Source organism: Euphorbia lathyris, chromosome 1, assembly GCF_963576675.1.
Source record: "Euphorbia lathyris chromosome 1, ddEupLath1.1, whole genome shotgun sequence".
Taxonomy (NCBI): Eukaryota; Viridiplantae; Streptophyta; class Magnoliopsida; order Malpighiales; family Euphorbiaceae; genus Euphorbia; species Euphorbia lathyris.
In genome coordinates, this window is record NC_088910.1 from 127,440,322 (window position 1) to 127,462,903 (window position 22,582).

At 34.4% G+C, this 22,582-nt stretch overlaps 2 protein-coding genes across 3 annotated transcripts; both read right to left on the reverse strand.

Annotated features, from left to right (window-relative positions):
* Positions 1–3,074: 3,074 nt before the first annotated feature.
* Positions 3,075–8,219, reverse strand: LOC136210954 (plant UBX domain-containing protein 10). Its single transcript, XM_066002430.1, has 4 exons — positions 7,197–8,219; positions 4,591–4,761; positions 3,742–3,945; positions 3,075–3,603 (listed from the first exon to the last, which is right to left on the reverse strand). The coding sequence occupies exons 1-4, from the start codon at positions 8,025–8,027 to the stop codon at positions 3,376–3,378; spliced, it is 1,434 nt and encodes a 477-aa protein (XP_065858502.1). The 5' UTR covers positions 8,028–8,219; the 3' UTR covers positions 3,075–3,375.
* Positions 8,220–14,075: 5,856 nt separating this feature from the next.
* LOC136210956 (uncharacterized) lies at positions 14,076–18,946 on the reverse strand. 2 transcript variants are annotated; one of them, XM_066002432.1, is made up of 6 exons: positions 18,786–18,946; positions 17,369–17,477; positions 17,216–17,288; positions 16,989–17,142; positions 15,854–15,895; positions 14,076–15,013 (listed from the first exon to the last, which is right to left on the reverse strand). In XM_066002432.1, exons 2-6 carry the CDS (start codon positions 17,452–17,454, stop codon positions 14,148–14,150), a joined length of 1,221 nt encoding a protein of 406 aa, XP_065858504.1. In that variant the 5' UTR covers positions 17,455–17,477; positions 18,786–18,946; the 3' UTR covers positions 14,076–14,147. The 2 variants fall into 2 exon arrangements, with proteins under 2 accessions (XP_065858504.1, XP_065858503.1); XM_066002431.1 differs by having other exon boundaries at positions 15,854–15,898.
* Between the last annotated feature and the right edge of the window lie 3,636 nt (positions 18,947–22,582).

Genomic DNA, 22,582 nt, shown 5'->3' on the forward strand with positions numbered 1-22,582 from the left:
AAGGGAAGGTTCAAGGCACATTAGCTACCTATCCTATGCAGATATCTTCTGTAGAAAGTTATCACCATTTCGTAATCGTCTCGTTTCTAATTTTATTCATGTGGGGGATTGTTGGAAAATTTTGAATAAAATTATTATATTAATTTATATACCAGCAAATACCTTCTTTCATGAACAGTCGTGTCCGTCGTGAACAGTCGTATCCGTACGTGAATAGTCGTGTCTGTCCTGTACAGTCGTGTTCGTTCGTGAAAAGACATATCCTTTCAAGTTCTATTTATATAGAATGGATTGTCAAGTTCAAATACGATTGGAAAAAATATTCTCTAGGATTCTTCATGCTCTCTGTCTGTTCACATTGTTCTTGTTTTCATACTCCGGTGATAACTAGGCTACACACGGTTTGAGTTCGCTTGCGTAATCTGCTTGCGTAATCTGTTGTATCTTGGGAGACGATCGTCAATAGCGACGACATCGTCTTAAGAAAACTGTATCTCAGATTTGTCTATCTCTTTCCTTTTAATTTTTAGTTTTACTGTTTGTATATTTATATGTTTTTCTGTGTTCGTTTTGTTTTTTGGTTAATCACATCTAACATTTTTAAGACAGACGTAAGTGTTTGTCTAACATATTCTTTCTTTTGATTCAATTTAATACACATCATTATTTAAAAAAAAAACACTAACCCAATAAATCTGTAACGGATTGATATATCTCAAAACCATTTTCTAGATATCTAATTCGTGGAAAATCTCAACAAAAAGGCAAAATTCTGTTTTGATGGAAAATTCATATCCTGTGGCCATATTTTTCGGCACAAAAGAAAAGCTATCTTCAACATCAAAGGGACCAAGGAAATAAGCCAACTCAAAATTCAAATTTATCTTCACCCAACAGATTCTTCCACTTTTTTTATTTTCTTTTTTTACAAACAGATTCTTCCACTTTCAATGAATCATGAACGGTTCACTCCATTAGTATAATTAAAGTCAAAGGCCCTGTTTGCTAAAAAAAAAAAATTTTTTTTGAAGTAAAATTAGAAGTTTGAACAATTTTAGAGTTTTGAGTAGTCAAATCTCTAATAGTGATATTTGGTGGTGATAGGTTTGAAAGAGCTTATTAGGTCAAAAAAACTAATTTTGAAAAAGCTCATTTTAGAAGATTTTTCAATTAGCTTATTGCTCCATATCTTTTGAATGACATTTTTACCCCTATTTACTACCCTCTAATCCGGATTAAATGCACCATTGGTTACTGAACTTACATGGTTCTCTCAAAATGGTCACTCAACTTCAATTTGTCTCAATAAAATCACTCAATTTTGAGTTTTGTCTCAATTAGGTTACTCTGCCGATTTCCGCAATTAAAAGGTATCAAAATAATAATATGAGTGACACGTCAATATGAGTCAACTCAAATCTTTGACCGAACGAAACGTGACAGCCACGTGTCGGTAATTTTAATGGAAAAAAACTAATTTTTTTCATAAAAATAACCAACACGTAATAGCTAGGTGACACATACGTGGATGTCATGTATCTTCCGATTAGAGGTATGAGTTGACTCATGCTGACGTGTCACTTATGTCATTATTCCAATGCTTTTTAATCACTAAAATCGTCAGAGTGACTTAATTGAGACAAAATTCAAAGTTGCATGATTTTATTACCATTTTGAGATAATTAGCAGCTAATTGCCTACTAAGAGTGAAGAAAGACTCCTTGATGATAGAGAGGATGATGTGATTTGAAGAAATTTAAGTTTTTAAAACTCTTTCCTAAATTTTAGCTTAAAAACCAAAACAAAAAAAAATTCTTCAATAGCACTTCCTACTATGAAAAGTAGATTTCCGTTCTGGTTTTATGTTCCCTTTCAAAATATGGGTATGCTTGTTTCACTTCAGTTTTAACCCAAAATCCAACTAGCCATCTCTCCACGTGTAAGATTGTCACCTCTATCTCAGTCCTTTTAGTATCCAAAATTTTGTCATTTGACCCTGTATATTATTTAATAACATTTGCTCCAGAGTATTCCTATAGGTGACATTTAGCTCATTTTAGATGGAAAATTAACCGATTTATTAAAATTTCTAACATATGACATAATTTTTAACGTGTAAATATAACAATTTTTTTTTATATTTTTTCTATATAGATTTAATGTGGATAAATAAGAAAAAAATTTAATTCCTTATTTATCTACATATTAAATCTAAATGAAAAAAAATTTAAATCAATTGCTGCGTATATATACCACTAGTCAAAAATTGTACCATGTGATAAAATATTTAACAAATCGGTTAGTTTTCTATCTAAAATTGGTTAAATGTCACTTTTGGAGGTAAATGTTATCAAATAATACCACATTGACCAAATGACAAAATTTTAAATAACACAACAACGACCAAATATGGGTTTAATCCAAAAGAATAGATAGACCAAATATGGGTTTAATCCAAAAAGAATAGATAGATGTGTTCCTCGCACACAAATAAAATACTTTAGTTACTATCACTGAATGTGCAAATTATTAGAAGCACCCGGTTCTCCATGTTAAATGAAAGACCTTCCATACATAGTTTGACACGTGTAACATGGACTCACATATATTATAGAAGGACCCACTATTTTAATTATTATGTAAGGTCACAATACACGTGTTCAAATGTGAATTGGAGGTCCTCCAAGTGACATAGAAGACCCTGTGCTTAAACTCCACTGAATGTGAGTTTTTTTTTTCTTCCCATTCTCCACGCTAACAAGTGGCAGAAACATTGATGAAGAATCTTATGTGTCGATGAGCTGACACGTAAGACTTTGAGTTGAGTTGACTCGCCTTGTAATCTTTGTAGTTTGCTTTTTCGACAAATCTAGTCATAGTAACTTCAATCGAAAGTAAAATTAAACTTTAGGGTACCTTCTATGATTATGAAACCTTATTTTGTCAAAAACAAAGTATTGACACAAAAATTGAATTTAGTGACCACTAGCACGCAAACGCTGGACGAATTTAGAGCATTTGACCAGATTTTCAGGACAAATGAAAAGCTATCTTAAACATTGAAGGGACTAAGAAACCACTCAAAATTCAAATGTATCTTCACTGAACAGATTGTTCTACTTTCAGCAACAAATGAATCACTAATGGTTTTTTCACTCCATCCTTACAATCAAAGTCAAGTGTATGCTAATTGTAGAATTTGTAGAATCGATATTTATGTGCAAAATTTGAATCTTTATTGCAACCCCAATTCTTACTTTGTCTAACTATTATCGCTAAATCGAAGATGAAATAGGAAAGCGAGACATAACAGATTACCCTACTTAAATATATCCCATTTATCGACTACCTTTACTAAATTGGCATTAAACTTACCTAGTTCAGCTCCACAAAAAGGCTTGCTTGAGGATGCAATCCTGCTTCTTTTAAGGACAAAGAGAGTTTTTCCATACCGTAGACAACCCGGGGGAAGTTTGAAACAAGGCTGTATGTGTCGATCTCGACCAAACCCAAAGAATCGACGTAGTCGTATAGAGACTTGATTGTGGCAGTACTGTGGAACCTTCTATCCTTGCGTTCTCCAGTTGGGAAGCGAACTAGAACCTGGTTATGGAACGGAATTATAGATTAGTTTCAGTTAATTCCATCTCACACCAAGTAAACTGCCTTATGAAAGCATGGTGCCTAGTCTAAAATCTAGGCTTCGCAGATTAACAAGTTAGCTAATTGTTAGGTATCTACCTGAGTAACACCAGGTCCTTTTTCAGGTTCAGTACCGAGTGACAACGCTTTCTCCTCCCGCAGTTTAGCCAAAGCAGCCTCTTTTTCTTCAGCCTCACGGGCTGCTCTCTCACGAGCCTCTTCTTCCTCCTTGCGTCTCCTTTCTGCTTCAGCAGCTTCCCTCGCCAGACGTTCTTGTTCTTCTATCCTTTGCCTTTCCCTGGCCTGATACACAAGGGTGCAGAAGAGACCAAAGGAAAATGTAAAAAAGGAAATTAAAGTGGACCGGAATGCCTTCATAAGCTTAAGTGGGTAAAATGCACCATTGAAGTTTAGAAGTTTAGAGTCTATTTCACAAAGCTCACTGATCTCCATTTTCTTTCAAATGGACTTCACATTTGATTGCAATAAAGTCGTTCGGGCCAATTAGTATACAACAACTCGCTAGAATATTGGCATGACACAAAAGACAGTTGATAATGCCATCTGAGCATCATGTCGGATATGTTTAACGTTTTATAGCAGACGTGGCACATCCTAAGGCACAAATTTTCTTTTCTTTTAAAAAATCTCATCATTGTACGCTGTGATACTTAGTTGGCATATCATCAACTAACTTTTGTGCCACATCAACATTCCAGCGAGTTTTTATTCAAAAATCGGCCATAAGTACTTTTTTGAAATCAAATCTGAAATTCAGTGATTTTGTTGAAAGAAAATGAAGTTCATTGACCTTCTACTGTTGCAAGCTTTAGTCAAGGGAAGAAATTGCAGAAAACTTTGTGTGTCGTAGAGTAACAAAACAAGCACAAGCTGGCAAGAAAAAATAGACACAAAGAAAACAAGCATGCAGATTAAAGAGTAATATACCTGATCTGCTTCAAGTGCAGCTCTGTAAGCAGCATCTTGTTCCTCCCTCAAACGCATATTGTTTCTTCTTTCTTCCGCCTCAAGCCTTGCTGAAACAAGAACAGTCGCACTTTCCTCAAGTACTCTCTGTAGTATCATGAGCATATCTTCAGGAGATTTTGGCCCCTCAACCTGCATAGCAAGAGTTTTGGAACAAACTTTGTCATCTTCACAATGAAGGAAGCTCTCTTGAATCAGTATATAGGTTCGCAAAGATACAAGAACCAGTAAAACAAAACCCAACAGCCTTATTATAGTGTTGAACATAATTTTCCATTAACCCCATTTGCAATTACCCAGAAGACTGAGTGAACATATTAAAACATCTGGCTGAAGCCAAAGCGCTCTTTATGAAAATAACTAATGATGAGAAGAAAGTCGCTCATGGTAAAATAAAACAGAAAAGCTTAAAATTGAATTTTTAAACAAACAGTCGGAAAACGGTAGAGAATGATAAGATAACCATCAAGCAACTTGCAAGCAATTAGATAGCTAATGTAAAAGCCCATATGAATTCACGACAGATGCAGTTAATGGTGGAAGGAATACTTGTGTCTCGCATAAAAGGTACTCCACTAAGCAATTCCAAATCCCCCATTAAAAGCAGAACACCATCACCATTACCACCCAATTTCACTTATGTTTCAGTTAACATCGTCATCACAAGTAAAAAATGCCTTTAAATTCAATGCCTTAATGGCAACTGGAGAATTTCCAAATTACTATTTGATACTAATAAAACAACACTGCTATAAACTATGACTAATTTACATTCTTTTCTCTATGCTAATAACATCACAGAAAGCAAATTTAACAAACACATAATAAATCATATATATTCAGAAAAAAAAAACATAATACACCATAAAGGTTTCCATAATTTCCATCTACAGTGACCTAGCCAATTAACAAAATATAGCTAATGATTGTGACCTTAAAAATATTTTATTAACCTATGCATCATTTCCTCAAACACAATATACTCACTGATAATACATGAAGGAAAAGGAAAAACAAAGAGAGATCAATAATGGTCAGATAATGAATGTATGTTGGACCTTCTAATAACTTAGTTGCTTATTTTACCATGAAAACTCAAAGGAAATTGCATACATATACAAGTAATCAAGTTATTTCGACAAAAAGGTAGAAGACTTCAAAGCAATTCCGTCCATGCAACTAAAAAGAGACTGGTGCATTTACTTTCACAATGTGTTTAACGTAAAGATCCACCAATTGTCTATGGATTCTCATCTCAATCAACCCTCATTAGTCCATGGAACATGCCAAAAGATAAATAAATAAACCTTTAATAATTACAAGATTTCATTACACAGGCTGCATGATAGATAATGGCTGCTAAAATCTTGAATAAGAATCAGAATGTTGAAGGGCCAATAGAGTGGAAAGTTTATACTAAGAAGACAACAAAAGGGAAGGATCAGCCCAGTGTCTCACCTGATGTGCAGGCTAGTTAGTTATCTTGGGAATGAGGGCTGAGCTGGATGGAACCGTAGTGTTTGGGAAATTAGTATATAAGCTAATGTCATAGAGAGGGGAAAGGAGGGAATATTTTGAGTTACCTTTTTGCTGCTGAATGCAGAGGCTCTAATTAGTAGAGAGGGAGGAGTATTTCTCTTGTAGGGATTAAGTGTTAGCTCAATCATTTATCTTTTATTAATCTTTGGTTTCCTTTTTTATTTCAATCAATTGCAGTATTGCAACTTGCAAGTTGTTAATAGTGAGATCTATCAATATATCAATATTTCTCTATTCTATTGTCATTTCTGTGTTTGAGTTTCTATCTGAACATGACAAAATCTATCATAGAGGTTCAACGGACTAAGTCTTCTTTTCCTTATTTTTCGGTCAAAAGAGTAAGAAAACCAAGTCTTTTATTTTATTTATTTTTTTGGTGAAAAGAGTAACAAGCATATTTCTATCTACACAATATCCTTAAACCTCAAATCACCTTGCTGAAAGAAACTAAGCACATAGCAATACAAAATGGAAATACTTGCTCGTCTATAAAGCTCCAATGTCTCCTACACATAAGCCTTATGTAGGATCCAGGCAACAATTTATTTCCATTCATTCAACAAACCATGCATTATCGTAGGAAATCAAACTTCAAGCATGAATTGTGCTACCATCAACAACAATCTTATGCTCATCCCAATATTATCAATGCCTGGGAAATTATGTCCACGTCAAACTGAATGAACCTAATATCGAAGTCAAAATGCTACTCTCCTCATAAATTTTAATGAATTCAGTGGTTTTCACATTTAACATCTCTTTACATAAACTTTCACAAACTTTCTAGCAGTGTCTACTCAACAGTCTTGCAGGAATTTTGAGGACACAAACAAAATCTCACATTATAATACTTCAAGTCGCAAAGAAATTAATAGAAGAACATCATGATAAGACATGAGTCCATTAGATTTGCAAAATCTCATGAACATTATTTCTGTTCTGAATTAAATTCCATAGCTTTCATCAAATAAAATGAGCATGTAGGAAAATCACCAGAAAAATTGAACTTTATAATCAACGAAGCGTACCTGTTGAATTAACGCGATCCTTTGATTTGTGGCAGGCATAACAACAGCACAAAAAGGATATCTGGAAGCCTTCAAGCTATTACTCATCTTAAATCCTTCACTAGCTCTAATACTCCCTCCCCATGACACGAAATTCTCATTCACAAAAGCAGCTAAAATCTCAGAACACAGAGACCTCTCGCAAAACGAAGGTGTATCAGGATGATCCGGTGAATGCAAGTACACAAACAACAGCTTGTACTCGTTCCTTGATCGCTGCAACGCATCCATGAACCCTTCGCTCACAAAATTAGGCCGTCTAGAACCATACTCCCTCTCAAACTCGGCCACAAACTCCATCGCCTCCCTCGCTGCAGCCGAAATTGAAACTAATCTAGCCGAAGACTCCCCATTCCGACCCCCACTCGGCCCCAAACCAACCATTCCAAGCGAATAAGACAAAATACCACCAGCAGCCCATAAACCAAGCCCAACAGCACCAGAAATCAGACCTAAACTGCCTGAAATCACAGAAAACGGCAAGGTAATCAGTTTCCAGGCTAAACCGGGGGCAGCAGCAACCACAGCGCCGGCACCAGAATCAGAGCGCTCAAAGGAATCACGAGGGACTGAATTCAAAGATCCCGCAGCAGAAGTCCCGGTGTCGGTGGCAGCCACTGTAGTTGTAGCTGATGCAAATTCATCATTGCCGTGGTTGTTAGTGGAGGTAAAAGAAGAGATCGCGAGTTCGAGGTCCCAGCCATGAGCCTGGAGAATCTCGGTGCACAAATCGGGATCCTCGAGGCCAGTGATCGCTTGAAAATACGCCAATTTATCGGCTATATCAACCATTATATCTTCAAATCTTAGGGTTTCTACGGATTGAAAAACTGAAGAGAAACACAGTAATTAGTTCTCTTTATTCTTCTTCTTCTGTGTAGTTTTATTGGATGAGGATATGAACTGGAATGTTCTTCGATATGGGAAGATTTTGGGGGTTTATGGTTGATGACGGAGTCGGAGAGGAGTATCTCCGATGTTGATATAGTTTTGGGATGGGTTACCATAAAAGGGCATCGTTTTGTCTGCAATTTACGATGGTGCCATCCTCATTGTGCTACTAATGATATGGGTTAAATGCACGGGTTAGTTACCAAACTTTGCATAATGTGTTAAATATGGTCCAAAAACTTTGATTATTTTGATAATTAGGTCCCAACTATCATCGGTTTGAGGTTGTTTAGATATCGTTTAGTTAACTCTTCTCCTAACTAAACTTGATACGAACCGAATCTAGAAAGTAGTGTTCTGACAATGTTTGAATTATTTGGGTGTTTGTTTACATGCTTTTCACATTCTGTTTGATTTTTCACTTTAAAATGCAGAATTCTAGGTGTTTGGTGAGACACCTCCTGTTTGCCTTTTTTTTCAGCTGAAAAGTAGCTTTTTATAAAAGCAGGAATCTCTGTTTTTTTGAAAAGCAACATTTTCCAAAGGCAACCAGCAAACATGAATAACAATTAGCAAACAGGAACAACAAACAGCAAGTAGCCAAATTGACCATTTGTTTAGTTAGCTTTAAACACGACCGAATCTGGAGGGTAGTGTTCTGACAATAGCTAGAATTCTATCTAAGTTTAAGTTAAAACAAAATAAAACAAAAAGATTAAGGAGGGCTCATTATCAACGATCACACTCCTGTACTTAAATTAACAGAGTTTAGAAAGGCAAGCATTAAGCAATTGAGTATGAATTGCAATAGATGTGCATGATGTCTTGACGTATTTATAAGGTGTCGGGAACAATTCCAGTAGTTGATTTATGATGTGCGTCTGCTCTTGTGGATAGATGTTGACCTTTCAGCATCGGAATTTTAATGTAATTAAAGCAGTTTGTAATGTGTCTAAATTGTATTTTCTAAATTTTTAGCGTGTGTATCAGGAAACCTTATTCAGTATTATTATTTGACACCCGTGTCTTGACGGTTACTCATTTTGGCGTGGTTTGATTTAGAGACTTTTCTTGTACCACACACTTAGTATGTGTAGACATCCATATATCCCCATAATTTCAAAACTTATTTTACCAAAATAATAGTATGATTGAAATCTTAGTTTTGTTTTAGAAAAGCTACTTTAATATATATAAAAAAAAAGCAACTTTAATGCCAAATACTAACTTAGATAGCCTTTTGACAATATAAAAACTTATTGTACCAATAATAGTATGATTGAAAACTTATTGTGCTAACATGACATTATGTTTATATTAATCATCCAATACAGTTTTCCAACACTCCCAAAATGATTTAAATGAAACATTAATTACTTTTTATTAACAAAAATTAAAATGAGATAAAGAAAAATTTACCTCTACCATATGAAATTGTGCAAATTTAATTCCAACATTTCTAAGTAAGATCAATTTTAGTCTTTGTTATAAAAAATTAGAAAAAATGGGTTGATTGGTATTTAACTATCAGATCTTTCAAATATCAATTATGTCTAAGATAGTTAGTGTATTACTAACAAAATTACAAAAATTATGTTTTTGTAAATATATAAAAATTATGTTAAAATACTAAAAACTAAATCTGATACCTATAAGCTAATCACAATTTTTTTTGTCAAACTGTCTAAAATATTTACTGTATTATTAATATAGTTATAAAAAAATGCACGGAACTGTTTCAATTTATCGACAAACTTATTTGGAATGTCCGATATAACAATTAAATAATAGTTTGATATCATACAAAATGACATTACATAACGTCATTCTCACCCTTATTTGAGGTAAAAAGCCACGTGCGGAAACTAATAACCAAAGCCTAAAACGACAATGGCCCAAGTTCAATAACGAGCGGGCGAGTGACGTCTAACAAGGCACATGATCAGCAAACAAGGCTTTAACCCCAATCACAAGAGAAATTTTCGAAATCCTACGAGATAAGGGATTCCTCGTAGGATTTGGTCTCCTTAAGAGACTAGAAATCCTAAACTCGTAAGGATTCCTAAAGAAGTGATATCCTCAACCTAACTGAACACTATAAATAAACATGTATAGGTATAAGGTTCGATACGTTAACTAATATATCTCAACTAGTTCGTATCATTCAATCCGATCCAATCAATGACTGACTTAGAAATCAGAGCGGGTTCACTGGATTCTGGCTCCATCTGACGTCCGTTCTGTTTTACAGATTTATTATGTCGTCGGATGATCCAAGCGGTTTGGACACGTAAAAAAATTTAGATAACAAGTTATCACATTTAAACCAGTATTTTCAAAAATTTGATAGTGCAGGACTAAAATCAATCTTGTTTGAAAATGTTAGAATTAAATTTACATTATTTGCCTATATTAGAACTAAATCAATATTTACTTTATTGAAATATTAGACAAAATTGAATTATAACCATAACACCAAGACTCAAAGCCCAAAGGCCCACTAATCAAAAGCTAGAAATCACATAATTTCTATTTCCGTGTTTGGAAATTAGCTGTTAGACGTTAGCTGATTACATTAGATGTTAGCTATTAGCTGATTTGACTAGCTGTTTGTGTAGACCTGTTTGGTAAAAATTAGCTGATTGATGATAGCGGTTTGTGCAAAAAGACGAATAAGGGCATTTCTTTTTTTAATACATAAAAATATACATAAAATAATTAGGGTTAAAGAAGTCCATTAATTTTAATATTGCAAAACGCTAATTGAAAAAGCTCATTTCTAAATTAGCGTTTTCATCCCAAAACTCTCTCCCAAATCTCTCTCCACCAAACACTCCAATCAGCGGTTTCAGTGGTTAAACCGCTAAAGTTGGTCAAAACTGCTCTTTTTATCCCAAAACGCTCTTTACCAAACAGGGCCTAAATATATCAGCTCAAATCCTATAAAAGGCTTCTATTACTTTTAAAAATAGGGCTGTAAATTTCTGACACGATAACATAATTCAATTCATGGACAATTATTATTTTTATATTATTTATATTGAATAATATCAGGTAAAATTATATAAATATACACAAATTATGACACGGTAATTTATTTTGACATGCCAAAATAAATAATTGATGGGCTTCACTATTACTCATTTATCTCCTCACTCCATTTACAATCTAACTTATATTTTGGCACATCCTTTAAAAAAGAACAATTAACATTTTTGAATTATATTGTATTTTATTTAATTAATCCTATAACTGTAGAGGTCAGGGGTTCGAATCACACTGGGATGAAGTGGGTTGTGGTTTTTCCTTTATCTTTAATGTAATTTTCCTTTGTTTGTTTAATGTAAGTGCATTGCGCGCAATTTTTTTTAAAAAAAATCCTAATAAATGTACTAGTATTCCTTTTTTACTTACGAAAATTAATCTTCGAAAAAGTAATATCTTCATATTATTACTTCTATAATTAATTAATTAATTAATTAACCGATAAATTAATATTTAATAATTTAAAGATGCTTCAAAAAAAATTTTAAAGAGATTTTTATAATTTCTTGACATTAAATTTTAATTACATAAAAACATTGTATCTTAAAAAAATCATTGAATTAATCTAAAACATAGATTCGTTGTATATAATATTCATAAAAACTAATAAATGAAGGGCAGGCGTATGGTTATGGTATTATTGTTAGGAATGAAGGGGGTAATCTGATCTTTTGGTACAGTAAAGCTGTCCCGCAAATATTAGAGCCTAGATTGGTGGAGGCGCTTGCATTGCGAGATGGTTTAATCTGTTTGCAGAAATCCAATTTTAAGTTTGTCGAGTTTGAAACCGATGCCAAGGTGGTTGCTGATGCTGTGAATTCATCCCAAGTGGATCTGTCTGAGTTTGGGACAGTTATTCATGACTGTCGTCAAATCTTGTTAGAAAATACTGACTTTTCAGTCGTATTTACCCCTCGTTTAGCGAATACAGCCGCCCATCTTATTGTTAGGCGAGCTCTTTCCAATGCTATCGATATTCTTTCTGATTCTTTGCCTGTTTGGCTGTTTGATGTAATTGAATTGGATATTAATCATTCTGAGTAATAAAGTTTCAGTTTGGTTCAAAAAAAAATGATGTTTATTTTTTTTTGAAGACAATAAATGATGTATCTTGTTTCTTAATAATTAAGTGTTATCAGTTGTATTTTATTAAAAACACCAAATGTAGATGATATATAAATAATACTGTTTGTGTAAGTTTATATAATTATTAATTTATGATATTAATGGGACCTTATATTTATATAGGGTTTTTTTTTTGAAAATATATTATCTTATGGAAAATTGTTAATTTTTCAACCAACCCAAGTCATGATTAGAAAAAAATATCTTCCTAGAGAGTTCGTTAATACACCAGGTATCAATTTAAGAGCCAATTTCGCATTGCTTTCCTACAGCCTAAAAGCCGTTTTTCCAGCTAAAAGCAGCGTTTAATAAATGAAAAATTGTTTTTTTTAAAAGCTGGAAAGGTTGTTGTTTTAGGAAAGTAGCATTCACAACTTATCAACAAAACTGATATTAATTAATATAATTTTAATAAAAATAACCCTAATTTTCAATATAACATAATATAAATATTTTTTTTTTAATTTTTTGACTTTTAGAACTTTTATCACGTATTTACCAAACACGCATAAACTTTTTCCCACAGTATATTCCCACACAACAAGTTCTACTGTATTACTAAATGGAAAAAAATTACTACAGAATATCCTTTCAAAAATGGAGAAAGTTCTGTTTATTATTATTAGTTCGTTTTATTTCTAAATAGCTATAAACATTTGTTTCCTAATCCTGGTCGAGGTTATAACAAAAATTAACTATAAAAAAGGAGAACAAAACGAATACTACAAAAAGGAGAACAAAACGAATACTTAATGTGTGTAGCTCCTTTACTCCGAACAATAAAACGGAAGTGTTCAAATAGAATTAGAAAAAACTGCTTTAATTAATTCGAAAGAAAAATGAATTGTTACCCACAAGATTCACAATAAATTTAGGAAAAAATATATGTATATATAAAAATATATGAAGGATTAAAAGCTTGCTTCTAATTAATTAAAAAAAAACAATTAGTAACCACAAGATTCACAATAAATTTAGGAAAAAATATCTCAAGGTTAAATCTCTATTTAACCCATATAGTATCCAAGATTTTATCAATTGCTCCTTGTCATAACATTTGTCTCGAAGCATTTCTACAGGTGACATTTGACCCATTTTGAATGAAATTTTTTTCCGATTTGTTAAACTTTTTGCATGACACAACTTTTAACACGTGGCATATATATGTACCAATTGTCTAATTTTATTTTTTGATATAAACTTAATATGCGGATAAATGAATAATTAATATTTTATAGAGTCTATAGAAAAAAAAATAAGACAATTACAATATGTATATATATTCCACGTAAAAAATTGTGTATGTAAGAAAATTGACAAATCGAATAAATTTTCATCCAAAATGGATTAAATGTCAATATCACAAGGGGCAAATATTACCGACTGATACAACATGGGACAAATGATAAAATTTTAGATAACATAGGAGCCAAGACTAGATATATTCTAAATTTTGGATACCACGAGAAGCAAATATATCAATTAATCATACAACAACAAGAGGTAAATTACATACGTGGTGTACAACTTTTATCATTTTGTACGACTTTTTGGTGACCTTCCACTAAAGTGTATAGCCGCTAATTATGACCGGTCAACGTGTCATGTCAACAATTTGACCTCTATAAAATTACTGATGTGGTGCATTGACCAGTCAACTTTTGACTTTTAAGGAGGTCAATTTGTTGATGTGGTACGTTGACCGGTCACAATTACCGACTGTATACTTTAGTGGGAAGTCACCAAAAGGTTGTATACTTTTATATGCAAAATTGAAGGTAATACACCAAAGTGGAAAATAAGACAAAGGTCGTATATAATGTACCCCAACAACAAGAAGTAACTTGCTACCTATATCTCCTGGATCCTTACATTGCATTTTGCCTCATCTTTGTTCTTAGTTCTAACTAAATCATTATCACTTCTATACTCCATAAACTTATTTTTCTCTGCCTCAACAATGGTAGACAAAGAAGACCAAACTTCCCCTGCCTGCTCATAAACCCAACACATCATGAAATAAACCTTCCTCCCTCCAAGCTTCAACTTCCTTCTGATTTCCGATTTTCCCGCTTTCTCGGCTTTCAATTCCCTTTCGCCAGCCTCAATCAGTCTCTGCATATCACAGAGCGCACAGACGAGGGCAGAATTCCCAAGTGAAAGTAGGCTTATCACGTCATCAATTAGACCTAATCGAAACTGCAGGCTTCCCATGTGCCTGTAGTCTGGAGAGCAAGTTTGTTCTAAGCAGTAAGAGAGAGCCTCCATCACAGTTTCGGGCTGTCCGCCTTGACCTAAGACTGAGGAGATGCTTAACAACACTGTTGCTGATCCGATGGTATCGGATTGCCAGTCTCCATTGTAGAGGCGAAGTGTGAAGCAGTAGCTGTATAGAATGTCGACCAAGTGAACAGCTAAGAGCGGCGATGGTTCTGTGGAGATGAGCTTTGAAACTGGGGTTAATGGGATCTCGGGCCCCGGAGGAACTTCATTGTACTTGTCTGGAGCACCTTTATCTTGAGGTGATGATGATGTGTGGTGCTCGAGTGGTTGCACAAGTCGAGTTCCTTCGTTGCTGAGGGAGATTGTTCTTGCGGAAGGCTTCAACCACCATGGATCCCAGGGCTCAATCAACTTGCTAAGTTCTCCAGAAGCTACTGCTCTTTGGAACTGTTTCTTCTCTTTTACGGATAAATCATCGAAACTGATTGAATCTCCTGCAACGAGAAAAACAGCATTCTATCAGTTATGCACAACAACACTGAGTCTAGCTGGTTAATCTTAACCTATGTTGCACGGGCACTCATCTTTATTTCTAAATTTTGTGTGTGCCCATAGATTGAAGGGAAAATTCTACCGGACGGCAATTAGACCAGCATTGTTATATGGTACGGAGTGTTGGGCAGTGAAACACTGCCACATCCATAAGATGTCGGTGGCGGAGATGCGTATGTTGAGATGGATGTGTGGTCACACGAGAAAGGACCGGGTGCGTAATGAAATAATTAGGACAAAAGTAGGGGTCACATCTATTGAGAATAAAATGAGAGAAAACCGACTAAGGTGGTTTGGCCATGTGAGACGTAGAGCGCTTGATGCGCCGGTTAGGAGAACCGAAGAGTGGCAAAGGGATGTAGTGGTGAGGGGTAGGGGAAGACCTAAGCAAACTTGGAGGAGGGTGATCGAGAGTGATATGAGTTTATTGGGAATTGAGGAAAATATGGTAGTGGATAGGACGGAGTGGAGGGAGCGAATCTGTGTCGCTGACACGACTTGATTTTCACGGTTTTATATGATGGTTCATGTTAGCCGACCCCGAATCATTTCGGGACTAAGGCTTTGTTGTTGTTGTTGTTGTTGTTGTTTGTGTGTGCCCATAACCTTTTCAATTTCCGTTGGAAGGTTATGTTTTAGAAATAATTGGAGTCCGTGCAAAATAGATCTTAACACTAGACTAACTAAAGATCCAGAGATTGGGAATGAGAAGCAAGCACAAGAAACATAATAGAAAATGAAAAACAGAGAAATCCAGTAGTTAAAAATGCACAGAAAAATACCTGACAAAATCTTCTGAACAGTCTCCTCCGACAGAACGCTATCTGCTAATAAACAAGACAATAATCTAGTAAGAACTCCTAAATGCCCAAACGGTAAAATCACCAAATTTCACATTTTGATTTCAATAGTCACCCCGCCCAATTTGTGTACAAAAAATCATTGGAATACTGGCGTTGCACAAAAAACAGTTGACTATATGCCAATTAAGCATCATATCAAACATGTATATCTTTTATAGCTAACGTAGGATAAACGTGGCATATCATAAGCCACAAACATTTTAAAAAAATCGCATTCTTGTTTGACATGGCGTTCAGTTGGCTATAGTCAATTGACTTCTATGCCGCATCAACATTTTGGCAAGTTTTTATACACAAATTGACCGGAATGACTTCATTGAAATCAAATATAAAGTTTAGTGATTTTACTAAAACTAAATGAGTTCATCAACCTTTGTAAAATAGACTTCAAACTTCAGTGATCGTAGACCAATACCAATACCAATACCAATATGTTGAAAACCATATACAAATTGTACTCCATAGTTTGAAAATCTTATAAAGATCGCTAAAAACACAATGATCACATCGTAATATACCTTTCCAAGTACAGGATGAAACATGGATCCTAAATCCAACAAGACAAGTATAAAGGTTTACCTTAAGGCCCTGTTTGGGCTAGATACATGTCTCAATTTTCCAGTTTTCCATCCTTCCCCGCACCATCCCTCTTAACAAACACAGCCTAAGTTCCACCCATACGCAATAAGACTAGTGCAGACAGCTTCTGAAGGTGCGAAATCTCAAACCAAATACAAATTTAGATACTTTATCTAATGAAAGGAGACCTAACAAACATTTTGACCAATTTTCCAAAATGCAAAAGCCAATTTAAAGCTTCTCTATCTTATGGTTACATCTATTAACTAACACCACTAACAACTCCATCCACCAAGCAACATCTAAAGCTTTCACTCAAGTTATATTAATTACGTTTTTCCTAGCAGTAAAATCGACACTAACCAGATAATTGACACGGACACGACCCACCGACTTACATGAATTGCCACCCCTACAATAAACCAATTCCATCAAGACTAACTGGGAAAGAAAAGTAATAAGAACATGAACCTACCATCTTCGTCAATACCCTCCATTTCTTCCTCGGAATGAAATCGTTTCAATATCTCCAGCATTTTCTGCCTGGTTTCATCATTAGGCTGCATTTGGTTGAGCTCCTCCACTACATTTTCTCGCATGAAGGATTCAGTACACCGAAGACCATGAGCCTACAGTATCAACACAATCAGAAACACACAAAAAAAGAGGCAGGAATGAAATTTAGTATAGAATCAACATTGCCTTATAGCAGGGAAGTGAACAATATCGAGAATTGCATCGCGGACAAGTGTACTGTGAAAATTGCTTCTGGCACCTGCAACAAGAAATTGAGAAATAAGCCATAAACAGAGGGTTTGGCGAATATATAAAACTGATTTAGTAGAAAGGACTTACACTTGACAGATAATACGGGAAGGAGGATCGAGAGGGGAAGCATAGGAGGGTTTATCAGAGGTACGGACTGTATTAATCTCCTCCATAGAAACGATTTGTTGTTCAAAATCTGCAATTGGACAGAAGAAGGCTTTAATGTTTAGGTAGCGAAAGCACTAGAAAATTCTGGGGAACACACTCCACTTTTGATCCTACGTGAAGGGTAAAGCCCAATACTAGGAACAAGCCCATTTTACTTCATTGTGGTGTTGAATATTATATAAATTGCAGGTTCAAAGTAGGAATGGTAGCTAAGTTTGCATCTAATGTCACTAAGTTTAGGGTCAGTTTAACTAAACTTCATTTTGTTTCAATAAAGAATTGAACTTTTTATTTCAATAAAATCATTCCAACCAATTTAGAGAGAAAAATCTATTGAAATAGTAACGTGATAATCATGTGGCAACCATTTGTATGCAAGGTGATAGCAAAAAAAAATATAAAAGTACATTTTTTGGCTGACACATGACAGTTTCAAGCATATGAATTAAGTAATTAAAAAATATAATTTTACTAGTATATGGCTCTCATGTAAATTGGCAGGGGAAGGCTTGCCCCCAGTACACCCTTGTGGTGGGACCCCTCCCCGGACCCTCGCTCAGCGGAGACGCGTAGTGCGACCGGGCTGCCCTTTTTTTTTATGGCTCTCGTGTCATACGTATGAGTCAGGCATTTGTATGAGTCAGGCATTTCTAATGTCGATGCCATGTCATTATTCCGGTGATTTTATCTATCTGAAATAGCTAGAATGGCTTTTTGTTTTATGGCTTTATTGAAACAAAAGTTCAAACAAATGAACTTCAATGACCTTGATGAAACTGGCATCAAACTTTAGCGACTATAGGATCAGTCAATTTAGTCCGAATCGAAATTTAGGTATCAACTAAGTCCTTATGTTCGCAAAACTTGACAAATTAGCCTGAATTTGACAAACTTTTAGGTATTAAAAGTTTTCAAATTATACTTAAGGTCATGCCTTGGCCAAATGGCCTAGGCTAATTCGGCCAAGGCTCCCCTTTTCCCTCTTTGATTCTCGTATAATTTTTCTATGTGCATTCAACGCCCAAAAAATCATTGGAAGAACTAAAAATCAATTTGAAATCAATTGGAATAGAATTCTGCTTGTTCTTATCATTCAGACATTTTATCAAACACCTATTAGGCATACTAGAGTACGTGCTTTTTTCATCTAATCAAAGCTTAAATCGTTCATACCCATAGACAAAAAAAGCATCAAATACCTTCCGATTACATCAATAAAGCTTTCCCTTCAATCAATTTCATCAAAATCCCAAGCAAAATTAAAACTCTAGAACTAACTCTACAAGTTCAAGAGAGGTTTTAGTGAAGAAATTGAAGTGGAAGTAGTTGTTCTTACTGGAATTGAAGAGGATTAGAGATGAAAATTGATGAACTAAGAGTTGATATTGTTCTTGTTCTTCAAATTTCTTCAAGAAGAAAGAGTCTTCTAATGCACAAAAAAAACTTGAGAAGGGACTGCGGTTATAGGATATTTTGGAGGAGTAATTGTGGTTTTGAATTTTGTGTTATGTATTTGAATCTATTTTAATTTGACATGGGGATTCTAATAATTTTAATTAGGGTAATTAATTTATTAGTCCCTATATTTTGACAAAACACACTGTTTACTCCCTGTATTTTCAAAAACACATGATAAAGTCCCTAACATTTTTCTCGATGAACTGTTTAGTCCCTAACGTTTTTTTCGGTGAGCTGTTTAGTCCCTGTCATTAGACTCTCATAAAGATTTTATTAGTCAATTTGGATTTGCGTTCTTCTTTTCCTTTATTTTCCTTTCCTTTAAACTCTAATGCATCTGAAATCAACTTTGAGTGTTCTTCTTCTTGATTTTCTTCTTAATCGTTCAAATTCGTAAGCATTAGGTCTGTTCTTTTTCTTGTTCTCCATACAAATAGCTTCTTCTTCTAAATTGGATTTCCTCTTCTAAAGTTTGAAGGTAAATAGTAAAGGTAATTTAGTCATTTCCGAAGTCATAAATGGTAAAAAAAACTAACAAACAGACGGAAGGACTAAACAGTTCACTGAGAAAAAGGTTAGGGACCTTACCATGTGTTTTTGAAAATACAGGGACTAAACAGTGTGTTTTGTCAAAATATAGGGACTAATAAATTAATTACCCTTTTAATTATCTGAAAAAAATGCGTTTTCACTTTTTAAAATTATTATTATAATGGTCAAACGCGGGTTGAAAAATCCGACGAGTATGAAAATCTAATAGATCGTAAAGTTTGAAATTATGATTTTTTTTTAGTAAAAAGATTTTAATTCGAGATCTAATTTAAATGACTTGAAAATAAGACGAAGAAGATGAGATAGTTACAAAAAAAAAAAAAAAAGCCGAGTTATAATGTTATGAGTGTTATATTTGAAGTTACAACACATATAGAAAGGTGGGAAGAATGAACGTGATTTTTTCGAGCAACTTCCTAAAGTTTTGTCACGAGGGTATAATTGTATTTTTACCACGAAAAAAATAGTTACCTAGGAATAAATATATTAAATAATCTAAAGTTTGTGCTGAAATTTGTTTTTCCCGTGGCTAAATGGAAATATGCCATGAATTTTGAATTCTTGTATCATGATTCGTGATCCAAGTGATGATTTGTTGTAGTGTTCCATTCTCTAGGATTCCAAGAATATCAAATTCGATATTCTTTCCATTGGAATATATTTCGAGAATACTTAGATAATTATCATAATTTTCTAAGTTTTTATAGAATAAGAGGTATTTTGTCGGTTATTATCCCGTTTACTATAGCACTCCTGGAACGAAGTAACTAGGGTATAAGGTTCCAAAATATTTCTCGCAAATTCTTTGATTGACTTTCGTTTCATTAAAATCGAATTTTATTCATAAAAGTCCTATTTTCATTCTCAACAATTCCAAGAATATTAAAATCAGTATTTTTCACTTTAAAATTCAATTTGAGGATATTAGATAACTATCATAATTTTCTAGGTCTTCATTAGCTTCATTAGGATGCGGGGGGGATCAATACCAGGATGGACTCGATCAGGAATGAGGATCAATGCCCTGGATCAATATTGAGAGAAATACAATAAAATAGAAAGTTCCCAACTCCAAACGTACGATCCATCTCAGTCCAGGACGCATAAATTCTATTTAATTCGTCATCATGCATAAATTCTACTTCACAAATCTCCACATACATGAGACATCATGTTACAAATCGTCATAAAATCTCGTGACATAAAATTAATTTCTATTTTATATGCCGAAATTCCCTCACAATTCACAACCAAATATTTATTTTCTCGAAAACTCGGTCTTTCGGTCAATTTTCATCGCCATTTAAAACTCAGAATACTCTAACAGTCTTTCACCTAAAAATCACAAAATCTCGCATTCACGGGTCAATTCAGGACCCCTAGAAGCCCTATAAAAATATCTCGAACTCCATTTAGCCATTCCGTAAAAAATGGATGTCGGATTGGCTCTATACATGAGAATGGAGGCGAGTCGTGTTGGTCCATTGCGAGATAAAGTTTAGTTCCAGGGGGGAGGGATGAATGGAACTATTAATAAATTTAAAGCTTTATAAATTTTCTTACGATTAATTTGATAGCACAAGATAACTCAGAATTAGAGGCAAACTTAGTTTGATGTGTTCAACATAAACTAAGCTTAATTCTGCTTCTTTATATTAAACACTTAGGTCGCGTAACTCGGAGTAGCCTCCGTGTGACTTGATTGAATATGTTATTGAGTACAATAGTTAGAAGCACAAGTTATACAATTTTAAGCACAGAAGCAAGCAATACAATTACATCAGAAGTAAAAGGGTTAAAGAAATTGTTACACATTGATTTATACTGGTTCGGCCTCATGCCTACATCCAGTCCCCAGAGTACCTTCCTCTGAGTTTTAATCCATTAGTGAACTCTTTTCAACAGGTAGAGCACAAACCCTTACAATAGATACAAAGTCTCTGTAAAGTACATTCCTTTACACTCACCATTCAGTTATCTATTCTCCTCTCCTCCTGTCTACTTGTAATCGAAGAAAATAGAAGAGCTTTTGAACTTTCTAAGCTATTAATGATTTTTGTTCTAACTTAGAACACAATAAATGAACTTAGAACTTTTACACAAATGAATACAGTGAGTGTGTATGTGATTTTTGCTTTGCTTTTGGAACTTCAATAATGATTCTCTCTTGAATTCAACGTTGATGATCAAGTCCAAATGTAGCAAATGATGGGGCTTTTATAGTGACACTTTGAAGGCTGGTTATTTCAAATTTCAAAATAACCGTTGGAGGGAAATGACTATTCTGTCCCTTTCATCCTCAAAGCCCAATGTCCTTAGCCAATTGTATTTCTTCTCTTTTCCGTTATTTTGTCTGAGATGGCACACTTCTGATATTGGATAGAGGCAGACTGTTTGTCTAACCAAATCAGGCAAAGATTTCAGGTTGACCAGGGGACACGCCGTCTGAAGCTTCTGCTTCTTTCCTTATTTAGTTATGCATATAAGTTGCACAGAGTCAGCGTCTGATCTTGTCTCTTGTGTCTTGATCTTCTGTCTCCCGAATCACTCTTCTCCTTAGGCATGGCTTTGAGCTTCTGGATTGTCACACCCGACCCGTAAACGACCTCAATCGGCATCGGGCGTAAAAATAGAAAGATCACAATCAACACTTCATAAACCGTATTTCGATAAATACTTCATAAAACCGTATTTCGATAAATACCTCATAAACGGTATCTTAATAAATATTTCATAAACCGTATATCAATAAACTGTATTTTACTAAAATACTTCATCAACTGTATATCAATAAATACTTCACAAATCGTATATTAATAAATACTTCATAATTCATATCTCGATAAATACTTCATAAATCATATCTCAATAAATACTTCACAAACCGTATCCATCCGAGAGATAATCCTCGTATGTATCAATCCCCACAATATAATAGAATCGAGATATCTCATAATTTGCCTATCTCGCATGGTCTTACTCAACACTTCTTTGCCATACCCGATAGGTCTTTCAACTGTGTACACATGCCGTATTTCTCACTAAATAGGGACTTTAATTAAAGCCACATATCCGGATTACTCTTGATGGATACTAAAAATATTATAATCTCATATAACTTAA

Excerpts from the sequence above, each read along its gene's own strand:
- LOC136210954 (XM_066002430.1), bottom strand. The coding sequence starts at position 8,027 with ATGGTTGATATAGCCGATAAATTGGCGTATTTTCAAGCGATCACTGGC. Across the intron at positions 3,946-4,590 it reads CTGCACTTGAAGCAGATCAG|GCCAGGGAAAGGCAAAGGAT; the intron begins GTATATTACTCT and ends CTTGTGTATCAG. Across the intron at positions 3,604-3,741 it reads AAGGACCTGGTGTTACTCAG|GTTCTAGTTCGCTTCCCAAC; the intron begins GTAGATACCTAA and ends TTCCATAACCAG.
- LOC136210956 (XM_066002431.1), bottom strand. The coding sequence starts at position 17,454 with ATGGAGGAGATTAATACAGTCCGTACCTCTGATAAACCCTCCTATGCT. Across the intron at positions 17,289-17,368 it reads TCCCGTATTATCTGTCAAGT|GTGCCAGAAGCAATTTTCAC; the intron begins GTAAGTCCTTTC and ends TTCTTGTTGCAG. Across the intron at positions 17,143-17,215 it reads GTTCACTTCCCTGCTATAAG|GCTCATGGTCTTCGGTGTAC; the intron begins GCAATGTTGATT and ends TTGATACTGTAG.